Source organism: Dicentrarchus labrax, unplaced genomic scaffold (assembly GCF_905237075.1).
Source record: "Dicentrarchus labrax unplaced genomic scaffold, dlabrax2021, whole genome shotgun sequence".
In the NCBI taxonomy this organism is placed as follows: Eukaryota; Metazoa; Chordata; class Actinopteri; family Moronidae; genus Dicentrarchus; species Dicentrarchus labrax.
The window spans coordinates 15,326,796-15,339,700 of NW_026136723.1; the positions used below are offsets into that span (position 1 = coordinate 15,326,796).

Below are 12,905 nucleotides of genomic sequence, written 5' to 3' on the forward strand. Positions count from 1 at the left end.
CTCTGGAGAAGACATTTCTGGAAGATCAGACTTTGGGTTGGTGACTGATGGAGCGTGTGTGTGTGTTTGTGTGTGGCAGGGGCGGGGACGGGGGGGGGGTTTTACCTTACCACGGTGACATATTAGTGTTAGACTTACTTGAACGAGAAGATGTTACTTAAGTAGATCCTACTGTAAAGCAGATAGATCTCTCTCCTCCTGACCTCTACTTCCTGTATTTCTGTGTTTTAATGCTTCGTCTCTATGCCAGTGGACTCACTCATCTCACTATGGCTGTACATGTGCCTTTTATTAAAGATCATGGAACCTGCACTGCTGCCCGTGTGTGTGCGTGTGTGTGTGTGCGCGTGTGCGTGTGTGTGTCTATGTGAGTGAAGAAAGTTTAAGGGAAGAACTGGCTTAGTATAAACGTTGATCTATATACATTTTGCATTCAATACCGCAGTTATGAAATCTAAATTTAATTTTAAATCCTTGTGCGGATGATGGATATGTTTCATTGAATTTGATGCGGAGGATATGAATCACTTTCAGTACAAAATGAATTACCCGGCTTCTGAACAATAACACACATTGACTTATCGGTTATTGCTTTGCAGGAAAGTAGACATATTGCAGTTGTGTAAAATGTCGGCCGCCCGAAGGGAGAACATCTCATCATGTAATCGTTCTGTATGTAAAGACTAATATAGTTTTGAGACGTATTTAGTTGCTTATGGAGCTTTATATCTAAGCAGACATCTGACATGACACAGCAGGAAAAGCACAGGTGTAAATAACAATTAGTGATAGCTGCAGGTTTAGGGTTCGTGGTGTTGTGCATGTTGGGACGTTTGAACATTGTTAATGTTATTAGTAACACTGTTAGTCTTCCTGCTACCACAGGTTTAAATGTAAAACGCTTACTGAATGTACATTATTTCCCTATTGATAGAAATATAGTTGGAAATGATTAGTAGTCAGTCAACGTGAAATTAATAATCATTTAGTCAATCTTTCACGCAAAAAATGGCAGTTTTTCGGACATAGCTGTCAGGGCAATTGTGATGGACATCTTATAGACTAGATAATTAATGAGTTGTGAAAATACTAACTAAAAAGAAATGTAAGCTGCAGCCGTCAACAGAAAGGAGGCTGCAGCTGTACAAACTGATGAGCACGTGCAGAAGAGGTGCTGCTTCCCATGTGAGGACCCTGCACTGCGAGTGTTTGAGCAGGAGGGGGCACTAAAGCCTTAAAGTGAGAATCCTACAGTGGTTAGACAGAGTATGGTAACTGATAATGGTCTCTGCTATTTATATCATTTGCAACAATTTGCCACATTGACTTGTTTATATAAGAGTGAGAATCTGAACAGTGTTGCTCTTCTTGTCAAACGACTGTATAAAAAACTGCGTGAGCATCAGTAATAACACCAAGATTCCCCTAAAAGTAAATAACCTTAACGATCAACCATATTGATGAAAAATCTTTCACTTGCTTGCTAGTTATTCAGATATTAGGACAATATAATATTAATCTCCCTTTCATGAACTCAGTGGTAGGTTAACAACCCACATCTCTGCTCTCCCACAACGCCACTGCTGTACTGTTGTGAACAGAAAGTTTATCCTAATGTACTTTTTATTTCCCAGTGTATGTATCTCGCCACACCTGGATTAGCATCGTCATGAACATTAGAGGAAACAAAGAGCCAGGATGATATAGAAATGTGACATCATCAATCCAGTCACAGCACTTTATTCTATTCACACAGTGCATTTCCTTAAAACACAATATATAATTTAATATCAATATAAAACTCCATTTGTGTATATAAATTATGCATTCAATACAGCAGCTCTGATATATACTATTAAGCTTTGGTACAGTGGTACATTTATGTACGTCAGTGGGTGTATGTTGTGTGTGTGCACATGCTTGTTATGAGTGTGAACGACATACCCTGTGGGCATCGTCAGGAAGAAGGTGGGTGTAGGTGCGGGGAGGGTGAAGGAGTGTGAAAAAAGGTGTTTGTGTTGAATATGTGCGTGTATGCATGTGAGTTCACGCAGGAACTAAAGTTATCATCACTCCATCCGCCGAGGCATCATCAGTACTGTGCGCTCCAGGCCGGGGCACTGAGGTTGGTGCAGCTGGGAGGATGGCAGCTGCCGTGGTGGGAGGGTGGGGGCACCACGCAGCAGTAACCTGCCTCCCCACCTACCGCGGTCACAACTTTACTTTGGGGATAGGACACTGAAACACCTCCCTGCAGAGAGAAAGAGAAAGTAAAGTTGGAGCAGAGAATTTGCCACCACAAGCACTTTCTGAACTGCTAAACGCTTCTTTTGGGGGCTGAGCTGTTGGAAGCTGACGCAAAAAGAGACCTTTGGGTGCTCTGTGTTTACCTGAACCATGCTACGCTGATGAGAGGCCATTGGTGAGTAGGTTCCCAGCACAGCCTGGGCCTGGGTGTGTGAAGACTGCTGCTGCACGGCCACAGCAGGGACGTAACCTGCTGCAAACACACACGTATATGCAAGATTATTAACAGTATATTTTATCAGTGCAGTTTGTTTAGTAGGAGGTTAGAAGAGGAAATAAGTCACAGGAGAGTTTTCCAAATAAGGAGGGGAACAATGTGAAGCTTAAGTACAGCATGAACAAACCACTCTGGAAAAAAAGAGGGCAAATGTTCCACAAATTCTTTATTATTATTGTTGATAAATAAAAGGTGTCCACCAAAACAACATATTTACACATTTATTGTGCCTTGACTGTGTAGCTTGTTCTTAAATTTAGTAAATGTTATATTGTCACATGGATTTACATTTACAGTCATTGCTGTAATCTCTATTTGACACTAATTCACTATTTTCTGGCTGACTTTAAAATCATATATAATTTATATAGTAGAAATGGTGGATTTGTGATTCATTTTAATTTATCAATTCGGTATTTGTGCTTAAATCTTTATTGGCAACATTTAATAATAATAACAGCAACAAAAACACTGCTCGCAAAATACATTCTCATTTTTCCATCATTCATGCAGGAGTCGTTTGTATTTCTGTTCCGATGTCGCCGTTTTGAGTCTTGTATAATTAAATACATTATTTATAGTTTATTTTGTGAACTGATGCCTAGAAGGTGTTGACTGACTGTCTGCGGCTGTATCAGATGCATTTGCTCATTAAGATACACTACATGAAATGTGTCTGCTCGGTCTTTTTTGCGTTGAACAGAAGCAGCAGGAAAAGAGACCGGTTCACTGTGAGACCCTCAGACTACATCTCTGACAGTGTAACGGCCCCCTCCTCTACTGCCACAGTCTGTGCCCCCCAGCACAACAAACACACACATACACAGGTGAGACGTACCTGTTGGTTGCACTGCTTGGCTGTGGACGTGCTGGCTAGGGGAGACAGTCCTGCATGGGTGCTGAGCTGAGGTAGGGTACTGGCCGTAGTAATACATAGGCACCTATAGGAAAATAATATGAAAGATAGTAGCTTTTTTTTTTTACTGTTATTTACCTTAAATTTGTCCTTTAAATGGCAAAATCAATGTCCAACTAAATAAACATAATTTAGGATAATCAATGCAGAATTGATACTTTTTTTTTCTTTAAACAGCAATATTTAATACACCTTACATGGCCAAAAATCTAACAAACGGTTGTTTCATGTACAAAGACTTTTGTCTTGTGTGTCCGTACCTGAGGTGAGGGCTGGCAGTAGCTGGGGGGGTTGGGAGGGGGAGGAGGAGCTGCATAGATGTAACCCTGACTGGGAGGGTAGAGGGGAGGGGCTTCACCCGTCGACTGACAGCTCACATGAGTGAACTGCGTGGAGAGATCTTCAATCTGTAGATCACGAGAAAAAGGAGGTCAACACACACACGGACGCCTATAAACACATGCACACATTTACCGCAAACACACGTATGTGCAGCAGTTATCAGACAGTACAGTGATACATACTGTGGAGTATGGCTGTGAGGGAGTGACAGGCAACATCTGTGGAGCTGTGTAAGAGACAGATGAGTACTGAACCACCTGAGAGAGACACACATATGGAGACAGAGATAAAGACACAAACGGACACTTGTATGTATGTCAGACTGAACACATCTTGCATGTCGAACACTTCCTGCTGTGTGTGCGCTACCTGCTGCTGTTGGTGCTGAGAGGGAGAGCCCTGCAGCTGAGTCTGGCTCCTGATTGGCTGCTGACTGTCCGGGGGGTTGTACACAGCAGGGGTCCCATCGGGGTTCAGGAAAGGCTGCCCTAAGAGGTCAAAGGGTTGAGTGTGACAAATGAGTATGTGTTGTGTACGTACGTATATAATATCTTTATGGTGTGTGTGTGTGTGTGTGTGTGTGTGTGTGTGTGTGTGTGTGTGTGTCATTTACCAGTATGTGGGTTCACTAAAATGCTTCCCGGCGGGATCCCATTCTCCATGATGTAGGCAGAGTTAGGAGCCGGCTCATCTATGATGGGAGGAGAAGAGGGGCGAGGACAAGTGGATGGCAGTCTGAAAAGAGAGATGGAGCCTGAGAGAGAGAATGAGAGGTGAAAGAAGGAGTGGAGATGTGAAAATAAAGAGTCACAGTGGAAGTAGAGAGGAGAGAAGAGAGCTTTATTATCACAGCACATAACACATTCTCATTTCAACATCTTAATCTGACAAAAAAAACAACACGCTCCATCCCTGCCTAGAACATACTGTGTGCAGCCCCTCAGCACAGTCTCCGCAGCGACGTATTTTTCTTCCTGAACATGTGAAGACGACTGGAGGTGTTGTGTGAAAATTTACAGCTATGGTGTGAAGATTGGTGCAGTGATTTAAATTTTCGCACCAGAAGAACTTGCGCTGCTTTTTGTTAATTAGATGCTACATAATTTATAAACAGTGATTTTCCCAAGTGTGGTGTGCTGATGAAATCTGCAAATAAGTTTGCTTGCACACAGGTACAGAGCAGTGAAGTGTCTCACCCCTCAGTGACTGAATTTACACCTTAAAGGCGCAACATAAAAGTCACTAAATGTTATCATAACGCAAGGTTTAAAAAGGACACACCTGAACCACGTGTGTCCCAGCTGTGGTTGGCGGGTTGGCGGGGTTTCGGAGCGGGACTTGTCCATTGGTAGGAGGAATCAGAGTCTGTGCTGCTCCAAGGTTGGGGGTCGTTGCTATAGCGACAGTCAGTCTCTGTGCTACTCTGCCTGCTGCTGCCTGTCCAGCTGGAGCCTGAGCTGTCACGGCTACCCCTGTGAGGCACATCCAGAATTATCCTACAACCTTATTACTGCATGAGAGGCATACCATTTATGTGAATGGGGGACAAATGTGGCTTCCACACCTGCTAATATGCCACACATAATGAAGGGCTGATGGGTTTATGCTACATGCACTGATGTAAATGATCTTATATTCCTTCAGTTATTTTCATTTGGATTGCACAAGATTTTAGAGAATCCTAAACCCTCATACAAAAAACACTAAACAAATCTAGGTCCTTTTTCTGCCGCTGAAAAGCTTTGTTGCAGCCAGGCTGACCAGATTAAGATGATAAATGACTACGCATCTGTGCAGACAGAGCTCTACCTGAAGAGCTGCCTTCTCCTCTGGGTCTCAGCATATGGATTGTACTCCTCCACAGCCCTGCACACACATAGACATATATTAATGTTCTCATCTAAATATAATAAGCTGAAAAGGTACATGGAGAGAATATACTGCAGGCAAGGTTACCTGGTTTCTGCATGGGCACTCTCCTGGGTGCAGGGTGGCTGTAAAAGTACAGCGGAGAAATTAGTGAGTCTCCTATCTGTCTCTTGTGTCATATTTGCCTGTCTGTCTTCCTCTCTCTCTGCCTGTCTCACCTCTTGGTTGAAGATTCGATCTCGTACTCGTTGGTACTCCTCTTCTCTCTCCTCCATTGACTTGCTTTGCTTCTCTCGTAAGGGATGAAGTCGGGTCTGTAGAGAGAGAGAAACAAGAACAGGTCACAATGCTGATTGGATACGATCAATGTCAATTATAGAGGATATTCCACAGAGACAGGCAGCTATAGAAGAAAGAGGACAGACAGACCTGGTCATCTGAGCTGTTGTCTCTCTTCAAAATGATTTTCCACCGGTGGATCTCTTCTGTCTTGTCCTTATGCACCTCATCCAGAAAACGCTGCTCCGGTCTAAAAGACAAAGGAGTAACAACCACATGTCACTTAAGAATGAAAGTTAAAAGGCAAGGATTTACGTACACGTACTCACAAATTATGTACGCATTGTGTGTGCTTACATGCGTGTGCCGTTGGTCCTGTTGATGATGACAGACTTGCCTGTCTGGTCTACATTGTGCTCCATGCCAAAGTAGGCCGCCACCCGATGGACCAGCATACGGTGGTAGGACGACATGTGAGGGAACTTCTTAAAGGAACTGAGAGAGAAATGTGTGGGAAGACAGAAGCAGGATGAAAAGGTGAGTGAATGGGGAAAACAGGGAAGGAAATACAACAAATATAACAAGGGAGCGGCAAAAAAAATGGGAGGAAGATGGAAGCAAGAAAGAGTGGAAGAGAGAAGGAGGTAGATAGAGATTGGTTGTGTTTTTTTGGCGTAAGTGCAATTTCATCCCTGGTGGCTCAAACACACCCACACTAACATAACTGATTCAATATATTGATCGATACAGTAAATACGCTGCATGGACAGAATTATAATATATTAGCTGAAAACATATCTTAAATTAACATAAAGCAATATTCAGTCTTTAATAGGATTTAGCATGCATACAAGTTTCATTTCAGTACATTTAAATAGGCAGATAGCTCAATGAGGACCCAAGGTTATGTACTCTCCTTCACGCGCGCACACACACACACACACACACACACACATACCTATCGCTGGTGATGAAGTCGATCATGTCCTGCTCCAGTTTAAGCAGCATCATGCGGTCTCTGGGGTTGCTGTTGAGGGTGTCGACGATAAACTGGTGCAGGTCTATGCCGGTGGAGTCGGTGTACTCCACGCTGGACTCTGAGAGCGACACAGGCAGGCAGGATGCATTAGGAGACAATAAAAAAAAACACAAACAGCACACTGCAATATTAAACACCCAGGAGAACTACATCTAAATAGTGGTACTGAATCCCATTTTATTACACTTTATTTGCCTTCTCTTGTCTCTCTTTTATGAGATATCAATCGTACACACACACCTTTGGACAGTGAATGTTTCTTTGGGTCTGTGCTCTTCTCCTGTTCTTCCTCCTTACAGGAAGTTATCTCGTTGTCATGGCAGCTAGATGAGATGTTTGCGTCTGGAGATGCCTGAGAGGGAAGAAAATAAAGAGTAATTTGAGAGTAGTGAGGATGGTGATGAGGAGGCGGTAGATGATGATCTGGGTGTGTGTGTGTGTGTGTATGTGTGTGTGTGTTTGTGTGTGTTACCTGGGTTTCTTCAAATGGTGAGGACTCCTCGCAGACAGCCATACTCCGCACTAACCTTCCTTTGGCCTGACATACACACACAAGCGAGCAATATTACACATTCATAGAGGGTAATGCAATCGATATTTCAGTAAGAATGAATAATGAGAGGCAGAATTATTTTTGCTTACCTTAACTTTTTTCTTTGGTTGCACCTGGTTACAGTGTTTCTGCGAGTGAGGACACAATTTGTCATAAAGTGAGCATGTGAGGAGAGGGGTGCATAATTTTAACATTGGTTTATTATTAAATGGAACGTAGCACTAGCTATACTTCGTGTCACTCACCTGCTGCTCCAGCTTCTTACTGTCATGGTGATACTCCTCGTCCTCCTTTTGTTTGCAAAGCGATGGACATGGCGAAGGGGAGGGGCAGCTGATGACATCACATGACGTCACGTCACAGGGTTTTAGGAGGACATCTGCACTTTCTACAACTGCTTCCGTCATCCTTCTAAACAACACAAAACATAGACTCTGATTATGCTCTGTGTTTACTCAAATAATGTCTGCATTTGTTTATTTTACTGCTGTTTAAATTTGCCTGCATTTACATGAGTCTACGTATGTTTGTGTGTGTGTGTGTGTGTGTGTGTGTGTGTGTGTGTGTACGTGTGCCATTTCTACCTATTTGGAGTTGTTTACTGGAGAGCCTCACAGGTGAATGATGAGGTCATATATCCCATGTTCCCACAGGGCAGCCAGAAACGCAATTATCCTCTCCGCCCGTGCTCGCCTTCTCTACTGTTTCTCTCTCTGCCGGCTCTTTACTGCTCAATGGAAAACAGCCTGAAGAGATTGAAAAACAGGGAGAAAAAACTGTGTTAGTGGTCATTGTACAACAGAAGCACTGCCACACTGTTTCTCTCACACTAACACATACGTACAAACACACACAGACACACACACGCACACTTATATCAAACAGTTGCCGGAGCATAAAAGCATAGCTGCTGGAAATGACATCAAGTAGCTAAGCTTATGTTTGTGTGTATGAGTGTGTGTATGAGTGTGTGTATGTGTGTATGTGTGTGTGTTAACCTCTGTCTAGGCTCCACAAATGCTCTCCTGGCTTGACAGTTAATTGCCGCTTAAAGTGTATTACTGTAAGTGTGCCTGTGCATGTGTGACGGTAACATACGGGTCTGCTCTTGGATGTGGTATTTGCATGTGTATTTGTGTGTGTAGCTCATGTGAACACATGTCTGGTGTGTGTGTGTGTGTGTGTGTGTGTGTGTGTGTGTGTGTGTGTGTGTCCTCAAGCTTTTCTTAGAAACAGCAGCTGTGGAGAGTATCATCCGATACGCCAACACTTATATTCCCAGAATGCCGAGCTCAGTCTCTGATCCCAGTGGTGAGAATATTGGCGAGACCAAAGAGATAGACACACACACACAGGAGGAAGTGGCATTCCACCATCTTTTCCAAGGGGCCAACTGCATTCAGTGGGGACACATTCTACTGTAACACACGGCTCAAGGGGACACTTATTCTTGTAACACCAGGGACAGAATAACGAGCTAAGAGGAAGCTGAGTCCCATAACATGGTTATTTAACACCCGACTGGAGATAACAGCAGTTTTTAAAAAAAGACCTCTGTCAGTCCATGTGTAACCAAAGTGGTGTTTACTTCCCATGTCACCTCAATGAAACACAATACATGACAGCAGGGATGCCACCTGGAAAAAATATTCTTAGTATGGAAGAGAGACGTCTGAAATCTCTGCATGTGTTGGTCTAATACTACATCATGAAAATATCTGCACAATATAATTATATAAACTGTACTTTGGATAATATGTATGATAGCAAAATCCCTATAAAACACAAACATGTTTTTTTATTAATATATGATGAATAAGTCATTAATCAAGAAAGTATTCTATATAATTGGAGCACAGTATGACTGTCATAGCTTGGTGGGCTTATGCATACTGCCTAGGGAGGGGAAAACAGTCAGGAGATACCTTAACTCTCTATAGGACATAATAAATTGGGAGACTCCCTAATGTGCTGTTTGTGAGTTCTTGCTGAGGCCAAACAGACCAGCTCCATGTGTGCTGCATTGAAAATGACCCTGACCTTAGACCTGACAGAGGGGAGGGGGGAGGGGGGAGGAAAATACCACACGTCTCCTTGAATCATTACATTTAAAGAATAAATGTCTATAAAGAAAGAAAAATAATTGAACTGTATTAGAGCTGTGAATTAATAGCAGTACCAGAGAATGGGAACATGACATTAGCGGACGGAGGGAAAAAGAATGATGTGGAGCAGATGCACTACAGAGAAAACAATGAATGGGAGGCGAGGGAAGCAAGGGATGAAGAGAGATGAGGAAACAGTCTGCAGGGACTTTAAAGGTGAAGAGGGGTGAAGGAAGGCGGTGGAGAAAGAGAGAAGTGAAGAATTAGTGATAGAGAGGCTTGCAGCACAGTCTGTCTACGGGCTTTTCAGCCGGCGGCCATGAAGAGGGGATTTGAGTGGAGCTACCAGTTTTTGAGCTGAGCGCTGCAGAAGCGGCCGGCCGCCCGGGGAGAAGGTGTGACACGATCATTAGTGCGTGACGGATGGCGGCGGGAGGCAGGGAGCGCCAGTACCCGCTACATCATCATCCATCTGCTGCTCTCAACGAAGCCTCTAGCCTCAGAGCCACCTACTCACCAGGACACCTTTCTTCTCCAGCCAAAAGCTGCCTGGCTCATCTACACTGACACACAGGCAGGCCAGTGGGAAAATATCCAAAAGCTACTTTAGATGGCCATTGTCAGCTAAACCAAGTTATATTAAGTGCTTAAGCCATGTTCAATCCTGTTTGTAATTAAGACTATTGAAAAATCTATCTTTGAGAACCAAGGCTATAATCAGGGCTCTTGTATCGTTAACACTGAGGTTTGCCATTGTACCTTGTATACTTAGTCTTATTACCCTGCCATCTGTACTTGCATTTATCTGCACATTTTCTATTTATAAAGGACATTCTGCTCTGCTTTCTTTTTTATTCGCACCCTTCAATCTTTTGAAAACCTAACCAAATATAGAAATTGTCAGTGCCTATGGTCACAGAAAGCTGTTTGTGTTTACTCTCTAAGGCTGCAGATGAATTTAAAAGGGGATTTCATGTTTTCTCCCTCAGCTCCGAGCTCATTAGGAAACGATTCAGTGAGAGACTATAACCGAGGGAGCAGGTCTCTCTGGTTTAAAATAATAATTGAGAATTTTGAAGCAAACTCAGAGCCTTCGTTGCTTTGTTTATCCATAATCTGTAAAGGCTTTGCCCACAAGTCTCTAATTGGGCTGCTTTCCTTTTGCCTTACATATAGGGTATTTTGAGTTTTTACTCACCAATTTTTTGGTTTATATATATTATTGCATGGTGTGTGCCTGCACCTTTTACATTTGCAGCTGAACTCTTTACGTCCTGAGCAGGTTTTTTGTTTTATCTCCTTGCTGCTGCATGTTCAAGTCAAATAAAACAGGGCACAAATTTTTCACCATCCACTTTAAGACGAGCGAAGAACAGAAAGTAGGCTGCACATGTGAAATTTAGGTTACATCGTCCTTTGAGTCATCAGCACCTGGGCAGCCACAGCAGCAGTCCTATTGCCAGAGCGACTTGTGGGTGCGACAGCTGTGTTACTCTGCAGCTGAACTCAAACCAGGAATGAGGGGGGAAATACCTGCACACATACAACACAGTAGAGTGGCAAGTGTTTGCATTAAAGGGCTACTTCACACACAATTGACCCTAACAACCCTTCATAGCTCTGTCTAAAACTTAACGCCACCTTGACTTTAGCACACCGTTTTAAAACGAAGGATGCGATAAGAGAGCTAAAAAAAAAAAAAAAAACAGGTGTCATCTTCATGAACAACTTTGTGGTATCCTGTTGACCCATATAACGGGACATACAATAACGTTGCGTGATGGGGCTTTCTGAATGCAGAAAAAAGAGTGTGTATGTGTGTGAGTGTGTGTCGCATTACCGTGACCCAGTCTAAGCTGACACACCGGGCTATTTTTACCCCCGGGCAGGGAGTGGACCTCCTGCTCCGGGACTTCACCGTGCTGTCAGCTGCATGTGGAGAGCGGAGGACGGTGGGCGAAGGATACACAGCAGGGGCACTGACATGAACTCAGCGTTATTATAGCTAAGTTACTAACACAAAGCGACTTTTTTTTCTTTTCTTTTTTTTTTTTTGCCTTACAGGAAAACACTTTAAACTCAAATTTCTACACCCACGCACAAAACAAGAAACCAGAAATAGGTAAAAGAAGCCGCTCTAAAAAAAACCATTTTATTTTAAAACCCTGGTTGTTTCTTTATATACACCGTAGGGTGACATTTATACACACATTTCTGCCTCCTAAATTACTGTTATCATTCATTCAGCGGTGTCGCTAACGTTTCCGACCCGGGGAAATGCGACTGATAGCGGCGCTCCGGGGCGCAGTTAGCTTCCCTTTAATTCAACCGGTTTTTCTCTCTCTCTCTCTCGGTAGGAGTTTGAGCTAGCTATCTGCTTTAAACAATAGTGTGTTGTTTTATCACACGAACTCTTGGTACTGGTGTGATTAATGTCGCATAAAATAAAGTAGTGGCAGGAGGTAACGGCGTTGACCAAAAAAAAAAAAAAAAAAAAAAAAAACCATCAAAAGACAGAAAGAAGCGTCGATGTCAACCGGCGGAGTAACCGTTAATCAAGCTAACGTTCAACTGCCGCCGCGGTGAGAGCGACCGTTATCTTACCGTGAGCTGACGTCTTCCTCCCTTCCGCGGGCTTCTGCCGGTGTAGCCTACCGACCGACCGACCGACCGACTGCCGTACACCCCGGTGTCTGTTGACTGCGAGGTCTGTTGCTCCTCCTCCGCCTTTTGCCTGTCTCTGTCGGAGCTGGGAGCAGTTAGGGGAGGAGTGGAGAGGAAGACGAGGAGGAGGAGGAGGAGGAGGAGGAGGGCCGAGCGACAGCTCTGAACCCTGAGCCACGCGCCCACACACACGCGAGGAATGCACGAGAGCCAGGGCCCCTTCAACCAGCCCACTCATCTCTATCTCTGTCCCTGTCTCTCGCTCTTCTCCTGTCTCTCTCTCTCTCTCTCTCTCTCTGTGTGTCTTCCATTTCAATGCAGCTCAATTAAATCTCCTCTACTACTGCAATTACCGCAATAACTGGCTCCAACACTTGAGGGGACACAACAAGAACTCCTCTTTTACAGCTTTATCAAAGCTAAAATGATTCCTCTTTTAGAAAGGTGGAGCTCTGCCAACACTGTTGAGCCTACCTCCAGTAAGTAAGTTGAGTATGATTTCCATTTCATGTTACCCTTTAAAATCCGATACAGTTACTGAATTACCTGTTTAAAATGTAGTCAGTAACCCAATCCAAGTATAAAAGTAATGTAACTTGATTAAAGCGAGACAA

General features: G+C 43.6%; 1 protein-coding gene across 4 annotated transcripts; it reads right to left on the reverse strand.

Moving 5' to 3' along the window:
* Positions 1–1,699: 1,699 nt before the first annotated feature.
* Positions 1,700–12,396, reverse strand: arpp21 (cAMP-regulated phosphoprotein, 21). 4 transcript variants are annotated; one of them, XM_051389798.1, is made up of 21 exons: positions 12,232–12,384; positions 11,059–11,160; positions 8,107–8,268; positions 7,768–7,933; positions 7,612–7,650; positions 7,442–7,507; positions 7,210–7,321; positions 6,889–7,027; positions 6,288–6,425; positions 6,081–6,180; positions 5,870–5,965; positions 5,739–5,776; positions 5,592–5,648; positions 5,064–5,254; positions 4,396–4,536; positions 4,152–4,270; positions 3,965–4,039; positions 3,701–3,847; positions 3,363–3,465; positions 2,391–2,500; positions 1,700–2,251 (listed from the first exon to the last, which is right to left on the reverse strand). In XM_051389798.1, exons 4-21 carry the CDS (start codon positions 7,927–7,929, stop codon positions 2,093–2,095), a joined length of 1,992 nt encoding a protein of 663 aa, XP_051245758.1. In that variant the 5' UTR covers positions 7,930–7,933; positions 8,107–8,268; positions 11,059–11,160; positions 12,232–12,384; the 3' UTR covers positions 1,700–2,092. The 4 variants fall into 4 exon arrangements, with proteins under 4 accessions (XP_051245758.1, XP_051245759.1, XP_051245757.1 ...); XM_051389799.1 differs by lacking the exon at positions 11,059–11,160 and having other exon boundaries at positions 2,391–2,497; positions 12,232–12,396; XM_051389797.1 differs by lacking the exon at positions 11,059–11,160 and having other exon boundaries at positions 12,232–12,396.
* Between the last annotated feature and the right edge of the window lie 509 nt (positions 12,397–12,905).

What these genes read in the sequence shown, in the direction of transcription:
- arpp21 (XM_051389797.1), bottom strand. Translation starts at nt 7,929, where the DNA reads ATGACGGAAGCAGTTGTAGAAAGTGCAGATGTCCTCCTAAAACCCTGT. An exon ending in CACCATTTGAAGAAACCCAG is followed by an intron (nt 7,322 to 7,441) that starts GTAACACACACA and finishes CTTCCCTCTCAG; the next exon opens with GCATCTCCAGACGCAAACAT. An exon ending in ATCGAATCTTCAACCAAGAG is followed by an intron (nt 5,777 to 5,869) that starts GTGAGACAGGCA and finishes GTACTTTTACAG; the next exon opens with CCACCCTGCACCCAGGAGAG.